The sequence below is a fragment of the Ruditapes philippinarum genome, unplaced genomic scaffold, assembly GCF_026571515.1.
Source record: "Ruditapes philippinarum isolate M1 unplaced genomic scaffold, ASM2657151v2 ctg207_1_1_1_1, whole genome shotgun sequence".
Lineage (NCBI taxonomy): Eukaryota > Metazoa > Mollusca > Bivalvia > Venerida > Veneridae > Ruditapes > Ruditapes philippinarum.
The window spans coordinates 427,951-444,519 of record NW_026859581.1 but is presented as its reverse complement, the minus strand read 5'-3'; the positions used below and the strand labels follow the sequence as shown (position 1 = coordinate 444,519).

General features: G+C 33.8%; 1 protein-coding gene across 1 annotated transcript in view; it reads left to right on the top strand.

Annotated features, from left to right (window-relative positions):
* The window catches only part of LOC132757127 (uncharacterized), a 61,776-nt gene that overhangs the window by 22,821 nt on the left and 22,386 nt on the right, over positions 1-16,569 (top strand). Inside the window, exons 32-51 of the mRNA XM_060748324.1 lie at positions 750-864; positions 1,653-1,801; positions 2,287-2,401; positions 3,355-3,458; positions 3,809-4,120; positions 4,580-4,691; positions 5,480-5,745; positions 6,332-6,443; positions 6,846-7,042; positions 7,549-7,663; positions 7,849-8,018; positions 8,651-8,765; positions 9,033-9,319; positions 10,041-10,155; positions 10,880-11,004; positions 11,528-11,569; positions 11,992-12,106; positions 12,617-12,924; positions 14,943-15,063; positions 15,575-15,850. Of these exons, the coding sequence (XP_060604307.1) occupies positions 750-864; positions 1,653-1,801; positions 2,287-2,401; positions 3,355-3,458; positions 3,809-4,120; positions 4,580-4,691; positions 5,480-5,745; positions 6,332-6,443; positions 6,846-7,042; positions 7,549-7,663; positions 7,849-8,018; positions 8,651-8,765; positions 9,033-9,319; positions 10,041-10,155; positions 10,880-11,004; positions 11,528-11,569; positions 11,992-12,106; positions 12,617-12,924; positions 14,943-15,063; positions 15,575-15,850 (3,271 nt within the window). The remainder of the gene's footprint in view (positions 1-749; positions 865-1,652; positions 1,802-2,286; positions 2,402-3,354; positions 3,459-3,808; positions 4,121-4,579; positions 4,692-5,479; positions 5,746-6,331; positions 6,444-6,845; positions 7,043-7,548; positions 7,664-7,848; positions 8,019-8,650; positions 8,766-9,032; positions 9,320-10,040; positions 10,156-10,879; positions 11,005-11,527; positions 11,570-11,991; positions 12,107-12,616; positions 12,925-14,942; positions 15,064-15,574; positions 15,851-16,569) is intronic.

Sequence of the window (16,569 nt, the reverse complement as noted above, 5' to 3'; positions counted from 1 at the left end):
GAAAATAGTCCGGTTTTCGGAATTCAGAGGTTCCGGTATTCAGAGGTTTTTTTTCAATGAACATATAAGGAGAAAATACGGGACTTTTGAAATGGTCCGGTTTTCAGAGGATTCCGGTTTTCAGAGGGTCCGGTTTTCAGAGTTTTTACTGTATATTGTTATGAACATGACTGTATAGTTCCAGTCTCATATGAAAATTGTTTAATTTCTTTTGGTTCCAAAAGTTAATAGCAGGTTAATTGTCCTTCACTATTTTGACTGTTGTTTACAATAAAATATGTGAAGTGTGTGAAATATAAGTTTGCGTGATTGTTTTCAATAATGGGCTCAGGTTGTTTGTTAATTATATACATTTAAAATGGTTTAAAGCTGCCATTGCCTCCAGGCTAGCCAAAACATTTCAAGAAAATCAAACATGAGAAAAATGTACTAGGATTTTACGAAAAGTAAAAGGAATCAAGATTCAAGTAATAATTTACATGTTATGCTTTATTTATGACTGATTTAGCTGTATTTATCACTAATTATATCTACTGATGATTAATGCAGTAAGGGTAATTTTTACATATTTTGACCTTTTTGTTAATTTACATGGATTGTAAGTGCTGTTTACAATGGGTAAATTACTCTCTCTGTTGTGTTGACTTCACAATATTTTGCTTTTAATTACATTTTCAAAATGTTCATAAAAATTATTAATTAATCTGGAAGTATGCCTGCTTTAAAATATGTTTATGTTTATACATCAGCTATGTGTGTGTACAAGAACCAGTTCTATAAACAAGGACAGACCTGGCAGGATGGGTGTGACTACAGATGCGAATGCCTTGATGCATCTACTGGCCAATATAAATGTACTCCTGTGTAAGTAATTTTATTGTCATTTTCTTTTCTCTATTTATAATCATTAAACTATTTTTTCCCTTTTTTCGTATGAACTCATTTAGAATGACTTCAGATTAATTGAATATGATATGCCGCGCTGACAAACAAATACATGTAATGTTCGACCAGATGATCAGACAGCTCGTGCATCGCCATCTATCAAAATACATGCTGTTCGCTTTCAGTTCCTATTGAATAGGGTTTGTAACGAACATATCGGTCTGATAATGCGCTTATGCGCAGTGTCTGGATCATGTGTCGAACCATTTAGTTATCATGAGGCTTATATATTTAGGAGACTAGAGAACATCAGACTGAAGCTACATGTATATTATTGAAATAGCATTTGGATGATTATTTAGTTTTATTCAGAATACTGTTGTTGACTTGAGTAAGCAAGGCATAAATTGGCATTTTGGGTCCAACCCCCAGGTATAAATGTGGAATATTGCCTGTTGACATTAACATTTCAATTTTTAAATAAAAATAAAGAAGAAAATTTTATACAGGCTTGTCAGACTCTACACAGTCTGCCATCCTGCAACTAGAGCACTTAACCATTGACCCATAATTACTGCCATTCAGAAAAAGTTTGACACAGATGACAAAAAATTTGCTCACCTTTCAAGAAATAATATGCTTTTGCAAAGTAAGTTTTGCAAACATTGTAGCATTAACTTTATTTGTAAAACAAGCTTGGATGAATCAAAAGTTAACAGTTCTGGGACAAATTGATGCATGAACAGTTTCAACATTTTCTATTGTAGATGTCCATTATATCCTCCTCTTCCAGCCAACTGTAAATTGATAACTGATCCATATCAACCATGCTGTAAGAAGCCATATTGTACCAACAGTCCAACACTGTCACCCAATAAAACAATGCCATCAGTTACAACTCCTCCTGTCAAGCCAGGTTTGGAATTTGATCACATATATTTTAGATTTCTGTATGTATGAGGGTGATATGACTTTATTATACATTGTTGGATACAATATTGAATTCTATTGGATGAGTAAACAGCTGCCCAAACTTTGTTGGATGAGGCTTAAGCTGAGTTGCAGCTGTATATGAGTCCAATATAATCAGTATTGGTCTCAATAATCTTTAATGACCTCTTTATTTTATACCAACAGTTTTGAGATTTTGACAGAACTTTGTTACTTCATGTACAATAAGGATTTGATTTGGTTTTTTGGACTCTCAAAAATGAAAACAAGGCTAGATGGAGTGTGATATGCATTTGATATAGATTTTTGGACTCTGAAAATTTTAAAAGGTTATATGGGGAAGAATATGCTTAAGTATGAATTTTTTTTCAAATGAAAATGAGGCTTAAATCCTTAAATCCAATAACAGGTGTTAATAACGTGTGAAATAAATGATCATTTATAATTTAGATTTCTGTGTGTATAATGGTGCACCATTTCTACAAGGCCAACAATGGAATGATGGGTGTGACCTTCAATGTATCTGTGAGGATGCAAAGAATAACTTGTATAAATGTAGAGATAGGTAAATATCTTTTGAATATTACAGATTAATAATATCTGTCATATGTTGCGGTTCATATCAGAATATCCGTCCCAGGGGGACCCCGCCAATGGGGGGTAATGAGGCTAGCTGACTTTGTTGTGCATATTCTGCCATATTATTTCATATTTAAAATAGTTTACCTCAATAAGATATTTGTTCATGGAAAATAATATCATTTCATCCATAACTATTTTCTTACAATAGTGTATGAATTTACAACTTTAATAACAATGGCGAAGTGACGTCATCCTAAGCACATTGTTCCCGTCTAAAATGACATCATTTTAACACGGTTCATTCATAAAAAGTGCTAAAATGACGTTGTTGTTTGGCACGAAACTCATCTTGCACCCCCCATGTCAGATGAAATTCCCAGCATGGGTAAAACTCATGGAATAATAATATCTGTCATATTTTACGGTTCGGATCGAAATATCCGTCGCAAGGTGACTCGCCCATGGGCGGGTGACTGAGGGACGGATATTCCGATCCGAACCGCAAACATATGTCAGATATTTTTTCTTGCATATTCTACCATATTCCATTATATTTTAAATTCTTTATCTTTATTTTCAATGGAAATTTATATCATTATAACCGTAACTTAACTTTCTTACAACAGCGTATGAATTACAACTTCATTCATAACGGTAAAATGATGTCATCCTAATTTCCGGCATGGGTAAAACTCACGGAAACGCCAGTCTGATATGCAAGAAACGCCTGAGTCAGCTATACAAGAAATGTCTTTCTTGATTTACTCAGGTGCCTGTTTGTGCCTGAAATAAGGCACGGAAGAGCACCTTAGGTCTTCCTTTACCAGTAACAAACTGGAAAGTTGCCATATGACCTATACTGTGTTGGTGCTATGTAAAGCCCAAGCAAAAATAATTGTATATTTGAAATTATTTATCATTTTATACTTGTTTCAGATGTAATACATATGATGTGCCACCAGGCTGTATATTGATGACTGATCCGCAAGATGTCTGCTGCAAGGTTCCCAACTGTAATATACCTTCTCCTCCCACAACAGGTTAATATGTTTAATTCAAAGTGATTATATAACCTTTAATTGCCATCAATATAGAGCCGGGGCCCTTTTATGTTGGCAGCTTAATTATTTATTTTTTTTTATTGAAATCCTTTAACTTTTGAATGGAAAGTTCAAAATTTATAACTACATTTTTGTATGTAAATTGATTTAGCAAATTCAGCAGAATAAGTTAAGTGGTTGAGTTTAAGTGTTACTTCCTTATATAATACTGATGGGCATTTATCTTGAAATTATTTCACTGTTTTCACATTGATGTGACAAAGTCATTATTTGATTATTGAAATTTATCAATTTTTATTTTGGAAATGTAAAGATTAAAAATATTTCAGTACCCACTTATCAATGGCCAACACCACCAAAATCTGGTACTGGGCCAACACCACCAACATCTGGTACAGGACCAACACCACCAAAATCTGGCACTGGGCCAACACCACCAAAATCTGGTACTGGGCCAACACCACCAAAATCTGGTACAGGGCCAACACCACCAACATCTGGTACAGGACCAACCCCACCAAAATCTGGAACAGGACCAACACCTACATATACTGATTCCCTCACATCAACAACATTACAACCTCCATCACCAGTTCCTGTGACTGGAAAATTTGATGTTTACTCCTCATCAGGCAATAGAAGTAAGTATTCTCTTATTTACATTTGGGAACTTTTTAAGGTATCCACCATGTATAAAACTTATAGTACATTCATACATGTTAAAGGGAAGCCTCCATAACTGTAACAACTTAATTTATGCCACAAATCAAAATGGAAGTCCAAATTTAAATACAGTATGTAATTGTTTTCCTAAGGATATACTTATTCAGCCTAGATGTCCAGATCTAACTTATTCTTAAAATCAATCTGAAAAAAACAAACAAGTGGTATCAAGACTTTAGAAAGGCCAATATATATACAAATTCTGGAAAGGAGTAATTGCTCAATAGCAATGAAAGCAAAAGCAAGAAGTTGAAAAGCGCAGACTTGGTTTTATTTAGTCACCATGACCATTTATATACAGAGAATTATTAAATTGTTGCAAAAAATAAAACAAATAAGTGTAGGCATGAATAAACATGTGTGTTAACTGATTACAGGTGGATGTCTAGATCAAGGTGTAGTACATAAAGTTGGAGAGAGATGGCAACAGGGTTGTCAGTATAATTGTGTATGTTTAACTGACACAGGGAGGTACCAGTGTACAGACAGGTAAACAGCCCCTATTATATTTTGTGTCAGATATATTGTACAGTTGAACCTGTACTTGTGTTCACCACTTTTTTGTTGCCACCTGGTCTTTAGCAACCAATATGACAGCATCCCTTGGCTGGCTGCTTAAGATAGTATTGACTGTACATATATGCCATTAATATAGCACAAGTCTTTTGTATCTGTTTGTTCATTTAACCATAACAGACTTAAATATATATCCCTCTTTTAAATTGAAAGTACTGGCTGGTCTAGCGTTAAAATGAATTGGGGACATTGGATTGTTGAAATCAAACCACTTGCCCCTCACCATGACGGGGTCTTTGGATTCTTTCATTTGAGGAAGCTATTCAGCTAACTTACAGTAACTGAATGTTTGTGGTTCTACTCAGGTGCCCGTTTGTGCCTGAAGTAATGCATGGAAGGGCTTCTGAGATCTTCTTTCACCAGTAAAGCTGGAAAGTCGCCATGTTACCAATACTGTGTTGGTGGGAAGCGAAACCCAACCAAATAAAGCTTTATACTGGTGGCATAGACTAGTTATTTTTAATTTTATAACTGCTTGTATTTATAGGGATGAAATTAAATTGAGTTTAAACAGACTCCTGCTGAATTGGTATATATATACATACAATAGTAAATTATATGTATGTGCAACAAAATCTTTAATGATATCCGAATTTCATTCCTTTTAAATCTGTTAATCAAAAATATTGTTCAGAGATGAGTTTCACAGTTGTTGTATAATGCTGGTCTGTATTTTTTATATGACATGATTATATTCACAGGTGCCCTGTCTATACAAATCTGGCACCAAGCTGTAGATTGGAAATAGATCCTAAAGATTCATGCTGTAAGGTTGCTGTTTGTGTTACACAGTCTCCAACACCACCTAGATATATCTCCAGTCAGTCTCCTGTAACCCCAAATTACCATGGTTCAACACAAATTTACCATGGTTCAACACAAATTTACCAGGGTTCCACAATAAGCCAAGGACCAACACTAGTACCCAGCACCCAACGTCCACCAATGACACTACCAACTCAGAAAGGTAACATTCTCTTTTCTACATGTTCTATTGTTTCACTTTCTTAGAATCACCAGCCAGTAATATTTAGCCTGCTCAGGTGGCACCATATTCTACTCATGTGACTAGTGCATATCTGTGCTGTCTGATTATGGCATTGGTCTGCACTATTTGCTATTTGATTAGTAAATATTTTTGAAAATTACCGCAAAAAAAAATGATGAATGGTTAAGATAAACCAGTCTATTTAAGATATTTAGTGTGGTTGGATTAAAACAATTAGAATTTATGAAAATGTCCCACTAGACCCTGTATCATCACTTTACTTCAGTAATGGGTTAACTCCCTTTATATATTAACTAACTGAGGTGGCTTTTATAGATTAACCCACTAAGTCAACAATTTCTGCTGGCTGTTTTATGCATGCACAAGGATAAAGAAAACAATTAATATAACATTGAAAAGTTTCAAATTTATAACAATTAGCAAGTTCATTCTCACATAATTATTATAATAAGCAGGTAAAGTGTAGATTGAAGAATTCAGCCGTTTCCTTCCATGTTTTACTATAATACTATATTTATATGGAACGTACTGTGTCATATAACAGGTTGTGTTATGGATGGACATCATTATGTAGCAGGGCAAACATGGTACCGAGGTTGTAGTCAGCAATGTGTTTGTGAGGACGGTATAACTGGCTTATATAGATGTCATGATAGGTAAGAATCAGTGCACAGTTTTATTGATATTTTAATAGCAGTGATCTAATTATGTAAGGGCATAATTTATGGAAGTAAAAGAACATGTAGAAAATTAACCTTTGAACTTTAAGATATTAGCTAGCTTAAAACATTTTAAGTTGCACATTTCACTGGTAACATGGGGAAAATCTGTTGCTGCGATTCGGTGAGTGAGGCTTATGATGTAAATAATTGAAGCATGTGCAATACTTATAAATAAGAGTCACAAATCAACGAGAGAAAAGCATACTGTTAAAAACAGGAGCTACTGTCCTTATGTTTTAAGACAATAATGTCTTTATGTTCATGTTCATTGATAATTATTGTTTATGAAATATTTTCAATATTCAGTATTTAATGTACATGTTTTATTAATCACAGATGTGCAAAATATGACTCAGTACCAAACAATTGTACTCTGGTTCCTGACCCGAGTAATCCAGCTTGCTGCAAGGTACCACAGTGTATACCATTACCGGTTCCTGGCATGGTGACACCTACTGGACCCCCTTACACTATAACAGGGGTAACAGGGAAAATTTCAGGAAATCTGCCGTCTGCTTTTAATGGGAATAGAAGTGAGTGTTTCTGACTTACATTTTGCTAGAAGTAAGGGTCATTTTTAACAGATTTGTTTGCCCTTTCTTTTTAGAGTGAATTTTTACTACTTAAATGAAACATGAAAGAATCACTGAATTCTGGTGAGCATTGAAGGGTCATCTCTGCTCTTTTGCCATGTAGTTTTGTTTGATGTCATTTTTTAGACTATTTATCTATTTAATATAACCTTTATATCATTCCCTTAATTTATTTTTAACTCAACATTTGACACAGTTTGAATGTAGTATTTTCATTATATGTTAATTACATATTCATTTTTATTTTTTTTTGAATTTATGCAGGAACAATTTTCTTGACAAAGCATAGTTTAAATTGGCAATTGGTAACTGTTGATAAAACTTTGTGTGATATTATTTGAAGTGTCAAACATGTACATATGTAGTCATTTGCAACATGAATTTATTGATTATTTCTTGATACGTTAAGATCTCAAATACAATATGATTTTTTGCTTGGTATGTAGGTGTTTGTGTATACAAGGGTAGAATGTACACGCAGGGCCAGAAATGGCAGGACGATTGCCAATATAACTGTATGTGTACTGATGCCAAATCTGGCAAATACGAGTGCATTCAAAGGTAAGTCACTTGGTTTTCTCTTTGCTTTACAAACACCAATCAATTCTGATAACTTTGAAAAAGTTTTGTTTTCAGTGCTTTTTCATAACAATCACTTTCTCTTTTAAATTCTAATGAATTTTCATTATTTTCTCTTACAGACAATTCATATTGTTAACTTTCATCACTAATCACTGTAATTTCAGGTGTGCAAGCTTTCCCATTGTTCCACCACAGTGCAGTATGCAGAGAAATTTGTCAGATATTTGTTGCTTTAACCCTGTGTGTGACAACAATAAAAAACCAACACCATTCCCACCATTGGTGTCTCAGGCACCAAACACCACATCAGTTGTAGTACCTGTTCTTCCTCCTTGTAAGTGCATATTTGTAATCTTAACTTGGAGATTTTTTTTATGTATGTATGCATTCTAGGCTTAATATATGTCCAACAGTAGCTGAGCCTTTTAGACACAAAAAGTTGCTTTCACATTAACATCCCCCACACTCCCTGGCCATGTCAACAGAAATAGTTTGAGATATTTATACTAGTTGCAATAATTATACATATACCACTATTATAGAATCAGGTGAGACTGCAAAAATTATACTATTACTGTTTAGATTGGTAACTTCGATTTGATATTAAAATCTGGAGTCAGAAGAAGCACTAATCTATCATATATAATGTTGGATAAAGAAATTAAAGACAAAGTATGCCCACCTTTGAGACATGTTTGTATTTTCTTGAACATATGAATGGAAAACATGAAAGGAAAACTTTTTCTAGAAATCCTCTTATCTTAGAAAGACTGAGCATTGAATTCTTTTTCTTCTGAATAACTAAATCTTGTATAATCAGTCATAATCAAGAGAATTGTTAATGGATTTAACAATATTATATTTATCATTTTCATGACCAGTCAGTTATGAGTTTAGATATTTCCTGCAAAAATTTGTGAACATATAATTAGATAATCACATATTTCTTTCTTTTTGTATATGTAGCATTCTGTGTATATAAGGGTGTAGCCTACCAACAAGGGCAAACCTGGGACATTGGCTGCCAGAAGAAATGCAGATGTGATAATTCAGACAACAATATTTACACATGTTTTGACAGGTATGTTATAATAAACATAATCATTTTTATGAATAAAAATCTGAATGAAAGACAGCATCTAAAAGAATGAAAGACAGCATCTAAAAAATAAAGTGTTTTGTTAAGGCTACTCTGTTTAAGGTTTAATTAAAATAATTTCAGTATTTTAATGAAAAATAACCTGTTTACAAGTAAATTGTATATTGAGAACCTTTTTCTTTCACATTTGTGTTGGTATGGGAACAGTTATTAAGTTTCTTTTTCATTTTTCATTGTTTTTCATTTCAGATGTAAAACGTATAACAATCTAGGCCCAGATTGTGTAATGATTGCTGACCCAAAAGATGGCTGTTGTCAGATACCCAAATGTTTAAAGGTCCCAACACCAAAACCATCACAAGGGCCAATACCAAAACCATCACAAGGGCCAACACCATTGGGGTATACCGGCCCAACACCAGCAACAAGCCCTGCAACAACAATATGTTCAAATCCAATCCCAACTGCAGTACCTGGAGTAATAATGGGCAGCCCTCTGTTAGATCCAAGGACTGGCGCCCTGTCAGCTAATATTGGTATATTCATTATTTTCTTATCACATAAATGATTTAAGTGTGATATTGAGGTAAATCAGAAAGTCTGTTCACAAAATCTTGCATTTTAAAATTGTTAACATGGTTAAAGTTGAATTTTCCATTCTTAACAATATGAAAAGTATATCATTTTGCTGTTGTAATTAAGAGATATTAACAAAAATATGCCAAACTGATTTTTAGATTTGAAAGGTTATATTATTGTTATACTGGAGAGATAAAAGATTATTAGTTTGTTGCAACAGCCTATATACTGGCAACAACATTTAAATTGCCACATGGGATAATTCATATGGTTATTTCTTTCAAAGTGACCTAGTTTGTTAGTATATTAGTTTGTTGCAACAGCCTACAGGTTGTGACATACTGTCAATTTTCATTTTTTTTCATTTTAATTGCCACCTGAGATATCATATGGTATTTCTTCAAAAGTGATATTATAATTGAGCCGCGCCATGACAAAACCAACATAGTGGGTTTGCGACCAGCATGAATCCAGACCAGTCTGCGCATCCACGCAGTCTGATCAGGATCCATGCTGTTCGCTATCAGTTTCTCTACTTGTTATAGGGTTTGCAAGGGAACAGCATGGATCCTGATCAGACTGTGCGGATGCGCAGGCTGGTATGGATCCATACTGGTCGCAAACACACTATGTTGGTTTTGTCATGATGCAGCTCATATATTGGTTTGAATACTGTAGGCTACTGTGAGTATAAAGGCTCAAGATACACACAGGATGAGAGATGGGAAGACGGTTGTTCGTATGTCTGTACATGTATCGATGCTAACAGTGGACAATACCAATGTCAGGAAAAGTAAGAAATTATTTTTTCTACTTGATTTTCATTTCATCACAGAGAGTGCTGAATTTGTAACTTCGTACAATTATTTACAGCATAGTAATTCCTTAAATATATGCTACAAATAAGGAAAAAAATACAGGCTTATATTAGACTTAAATCTTAATTAGGAGACTGCTGGTTTTGTACCTTTCACTCAATTTTAGAGCAAGTCTGAGATCTTAGAATGCTAGCTATAAAAAGTATAGGCCTCTGCCATCAGTTTAGGCTTAGCAAATCTGTAGTTTGACTAGGCTTTATGCTGTGGTCTGTTTGTCTATGAAAAACCCTTTAAAATTGCAATGGACAATTCCCAATTCAAAGCACAGTAATTTCATTGCAAAAAATTTAGCTAGGAAAGAATTATGGTTTTATAGAAATAAATTGCATCTCTTCTCTTATTTCATACAAATTATATGTACAAATCAAATTTTAATTCATGCATACAACCTTTTTTAGTGTAGTAACAAATCTCAGTCAGGTTAATACAATGAAAACAGGTTAGCCACAGCCCCTCTATAGTCCTTAGGAGAATGGGAAAACCTTTGTTCGCATGCATAGTTATACACATTTATAAAATGTTTCAGTTAAAATGTTTAAAATTCATACCCATTAATTAATATTGATTTAATAGTCTCTCATAACACACAGATATACTATATGTATTTATGAAATTTTAAAAGAATGACATTATTACTAGATGCCCACGCTACGTAGATCCACCTTCCTACTGTAAAATGATACAGGACCCTGTGGACAAATGCTGCACAAAAATGTCTTGTAATGCCTGCCCACAGACACCTACCCCACAAACATACACACCAGGTAAATTTGAATGTCTTCTATTACATTTGTATAACTTGATATTTATAGATAAGACTTGTGAGCATTGGAAATTTAAATATAAAAAACAACAACAATTTATTCAATTGAAGATTCATGATCATAGTAATTGTTTGATCTTCATCATCCATTTTTTTCCTCTCACTTTGTTAATATGTAATTACATATGTATTACATTTTAGGTATTCATTTGTAAATGTATATGTCTCAGTAACTACACATGTAAAATTTGGCTGGTATTTTCTTTATCAGTCAAAAATGATCTTCTCCAAATATTTGATGATTGTTGATATAATGTATATAATTATGTTGATGTCATACACTGTTTGTTATTTGCATGGTTTGTGTCCTCATAGGCTTTTGGAATTTAAAATGTCTACTGTCTACTGTCTCAGTATTAAAGATATTGATATCTTTTAAATGAAGTCAAATAAAATAAGTGGCCGTCATCTGTGAGCCAGGACACTGAATAAATATTTAAATGGACAACAATTTTATATTTCAGTGTCTGGCCTTTATCCACCTTCCCCAACTCCACCTACTCAAGGCAAGTTTTTATATGTTTATTGCATGTTATCAGTTTACAAATCTCAAATCTTTAATCATTTAAAACATGAAACTGATTTCTGAACATGTTTAATGCTTTTGCAATATCTTTCTTATAAACATATAGCAAAGCAACCTGTATTATTGGACAGTAAGTCATAGCTGGTATAATTTACTCCCCAGTACATTTATTTATTTTAACAAACTGATGTTGTAAGATTCAGTATAATGAATATAATTACAGATATTTTGTAATGGATTGAAATATAGGCTTTTACTTTGGACAAGAAATAAAATGTATGATATGTGCTTATGCTCTTTTGAATTTTATTGTTTTGACTCATATGAATAACTGATAAAACAATGGGTTTTATTTTTCATTTCTCAATGCATTGATTAAATTATTTTTGTTCATATTGTTAGGTTTGTGTGTCATGAATGGTAAGACTTACAGTGAAGGCCAAAAGTGGTATGTTGGCTGTGACAAGATGTGTGTATGTGATGATGGGAAAACTGGCATTTACAGTTGCTATGATAGGTCAGTTTTCTATACTTTATTACTAGAAGATCATTATTTAATGTGAGTTTAAAGTCTGAGAAAGAGTGACCTAATGGTTGAAGTGTTTGTCTTTTTAACATGTCTTTTAAACATAGTGAGTGCAGGTTCAAGCCCTGCACTGGTCACACCCATGTTTCGTCATATGACACCAGTACTGGTGAGTTCTAGGGAATGGACTTGAGAAAGGTTCAAAAAGCTTGACGGCTTTACAATAATGAGCTTAGATAAATAATGTTGAAACTAATTGGAAAAATTTACAGTGAGGGTTCATAGTTTTTACATAATATATCATTATGAAAATATGATATATTACATCATTATTATATGATGTAAAAGTTAATTATACATGTACTGAAATTTGCACAAAAGTCTTTAAAAGAAAGATATTTGAAAAAGAAAGTGCTGTGTTCAGCCCTAAATTTATAGTTTTTTTCAATACCTTGAGCTGAAATAACTATTAGTTAATGTAATTTTTTTTTTATATTTCAGATGTCCAAGTTATCCACTGAAAGATGGCTGCATAATGGTACCCGACCTGAGAGACCCAGAATGCTGCCAGGTACCAAGCTGTCTTGGAGGAACAGTTATGCCTATTTATGGAAACACAACTGGATTTGGTATAGCCCCATCAACAACAGCTGCTCCAAGTTCTAGAATTCCTCCAAGTCCTGGTCTAATTCCAAGTTCAAGTGTACCACCAAGTCCTGGAATAGTGTCTGGTACCCCTGCTATCCAAGGTCCAAATACAATTTCCACTAAGAAGCCAGGATTCATTGTCACCTCAAGTGCTGCACCAGGTTTGTAAATAACAAATTAATGTTCTTATTTAGCTTCCTTATTTAGCTTCCTTATTCATAACTGTTAAACTATTTTAGTAATATTTTATAAGTTATATTAGCAAAACTTCCAGAAAATATGTTCTCAAATTAAAATCTTACAATCTATGATTTGCATGGCATCACCAATGAATTTAGGAGTATAATGTTCCAATAATAATATGTTGAAATTGTAATTTATTCTTAGCCAGAATAGCTGTTATAATTTTGAGATTTTGTCCTTTTTCATTTAAGAGTGTTTTTTATGCCCCCGCCATGTAATGGCCGGGGCATATAGTGTTACCCTGTTCCGTCATTCCGTCCTTCCGTCCTTCTGTCATTCCGTCATCTTCAGTTTCCGTTCATTATCTTAAGAACGGTTGCACACATTCAACTCAAATTTGACATATGGATATGTCATGACAAAATACAGGTCAAGTTCGAATTTGGTCATGGTTCGATGATTTTTGGCAGAGTTATGCCCCTTTTACTTTGAAAATAATATGAAATTTCAGTTTCCGTTCATTATCTTCCCAACGGTACAACACATTCAACTCAAACTTGACATATGGATATGTCATGAGAAAATACAGGTCAAGTTCGAATTTGGTCATGGTTCGATGATTTTTGGCAGAGTTATGCCCCTTTTACTTTGAAAATAATATGAAATTTTCAGTTTCCGTTCATTATCTCCCCAACGGTACAACACATTCAACTCAAACTTGACATATGGATATGTCATGAGAAAATACAGGTCAAGTTTGAATTTGGTGATGGTTCGATGATTTTTGGCAGAGTTATGCCCCTTTTACTTTGAAAATAATATGAAATTTTCAGTTTCCGTTCATTATCTCCCCAACGGTACAACACATTCAACTCAAACTTGACACATGGATGCGTCAAAGGAATGGGCAGGTCAACTTCAAATTTGGTCATGGTTCAATGATTTTTGGCAGAGTTATGCCCCTTTCACTTTGAAAGTAATATGAAATTTTCAGTTTCCGTTTATTATCTCCCCAATGGTACAACACATTCAACTAAAATTTGACATATGGATATGTTTTTGGAATGCCCAGGCCAAGTTCGAATTTGGTCATGATTCAATGATTTTTGGCAGAGTAATGCCCCTTTCACTTTGAAAGTAATATGAAATTTTCAGTTTCCGTTTATTATCTCCCCAATGGTACAACACATTCAACTCAAATTTGACATATGGATATGTTTTTGGAATGCCCAGGCCAAGTTCGAATTTGGTCATGGTTCAATGATTTTTGGCAAAGTAATGCCCCTTTCACTTTGAAAATAATATGAAATTTACAGTTTCTGTTCATTATCTACCCAACAGTGTTACATATTCAACTTAAATTTGACATATGGATATGTCAAAGGAATGGGCAGGTCAAGTTGGAATTTGGTCATGGTTTGATGATTTTTTTGCAGAGTTATGTCCCTTTCACTTTGAAAATAATATAGATACATCTTAGAATAAGCAGTTTAAGTTTGAATTTGGTTGTGGTTCAATGATTTTAGACAAACTTATCTTTCCTGAATGTTGGAAAAATTTTGAACTTTCAGTTTCAGCACTCATACTTTTAGCCATTATTTTGGCTACAAATATGCAATATGCTATTTTTAAAAGGTTAAGACTGAATAATTTCAGTGCCTTGAACATTGTATGAAAATGGTTTGTGTTAACATTGAAAAGTTTTAAGGGCTTTGAACTTAAAATGAAAAAAATAATTAATGCACCATCTGAAATTTTGGCTGCATGCGGGGGCATCCGTGGCATGATGACACATTTCTAGTTTTTTTATCTTTTTTCTTTGATAATGTAATAGCACACACCATGTCAAGTCTGCACTTTAATGCAGTTTGGAAATACTCTTTTTGTGTTGGTTGCTTACTCTAATTAGTTCCAAATTCAAAAGTATTTTAAAAGTCTTTTATGACTATGAGTGAAAATAAAGATAACTCTTATATCATTATGTATTTTAATCTAGCTCTGGAGGTATGTGTTTACAAGGGTAACATGTACAGTCAAGGTCAAAGGTGGCAAGATGGCTGCCAGTTTGAGTGTTACTGTGACGATGCAAAGACTGGACATTTTCAGTGTACTGATAGGTCTGTTTGATTTTTTATTTTCATTTTGATAACATTGTTAAAATAGTTTTAAATTATTATAGTACAGTAAAAGTGTGTATTTGTGGCAAAAATGATTAAGAGTAATGGAATGGGTTAAAAAATAAAGGTCATCTTTTAACTTGCTTCGCATAAGTTACTCCATTGTGCTATGAAACCTGCTAAGAAATATTGCAAAAATGACAATTGAATATAACATATAACAGAAAGAGAATAAAGTAAGACTGTCAGGTTAGTGTGAATCTATTATATATGCATGATACTATACCATTTAATATTCAAGAATGCAATAGTAGTTTGATAACTGTTCCATTGAGATCACCAGACCAGTAAGCATTTAAGCGGGGTCTGATCTAGCTCTGTATTGTTGCCTATCGGCTGCTCATCTTATCTACTTTGTTACTGACCAGGGTCTTTCAAAATTCTATTTGAAAGACCATGAACTAACATTCTCTATATTAAAGTATTTTTATTAATTGTATGTTCATATCAGATGTCCCAGATATCCAAATCTACCTGCTACTTGCGAATTGAAACATGACCCAAATGACCCCTGCTGCCAGAAACCAGTTTGTCCTACAATTCCAACACCTGGTACCATTGGCCCCAATGGCCAGACACCTACAGTAGGCCCATACCCACAACCTGCCAAAGAGTTCTGTGTTTACCAGGGTGTTCCACTAAGACAAGATCAGACGTTTAACCAAGGATGTGATAAAGTATGCAAATGTGAGGATGCAAAAATGGGAATGATTACATGCACAGACAGGTATTTTTTGTGCAATTTCTTTTGTGTTTAATTAAGAGTCTATGACTGTGCAGTTCCAAGTAAATGTACTATAAAGGAGAGCATCAAATTTGTAATCCATTGCTTGTTCAATAATCAGGCAAGATAAAAAAATGTCTATGACAATTGATTTTGGACATTGGGAGTCTAATGGTCATTTGTCTCTTACTGCTTATTCCGAAATCATGTAGGACTATAGTTTGTCACTTGCGGAGATACTGTTAATTTAAAAGTTATCCATAAAAGTTGGTTTGTTGGACCTACCACTGAGGTATGACCAAAAATGTGTTAAAATTGATGTAAAAAAAACAACCAAACAAAATTTTAATGCAATAATGTAATTTTCTATTATCATTTTATGTATTCTATGAATTCTTGGCAAGTGTTTCTCTATGCCTTCTTTGTACACATGTACAATGGTCAATGGCACAATTGTAGATGTTTCTTATGTAAAGAGTGGTCAATCCACCTTTGTCCTAGTAGATGCAACAAACTTTATCTTAAAATGATGTGGGATCGTCAATCCCGAATCCTGACTTGGACTTTTGATTCTTTCATGTGAGGAAGCTATCCAGCTAGCTTACAGAATGTCGGTGGTTCTACTCAGGTGCCCGTTCGTGCCTGAAGTAATGCACGGAAGGGCACCTGAGGTCTTCCTCCACCAGTAAAGCTGGAACATCGCCATATGACCTATAATGTGT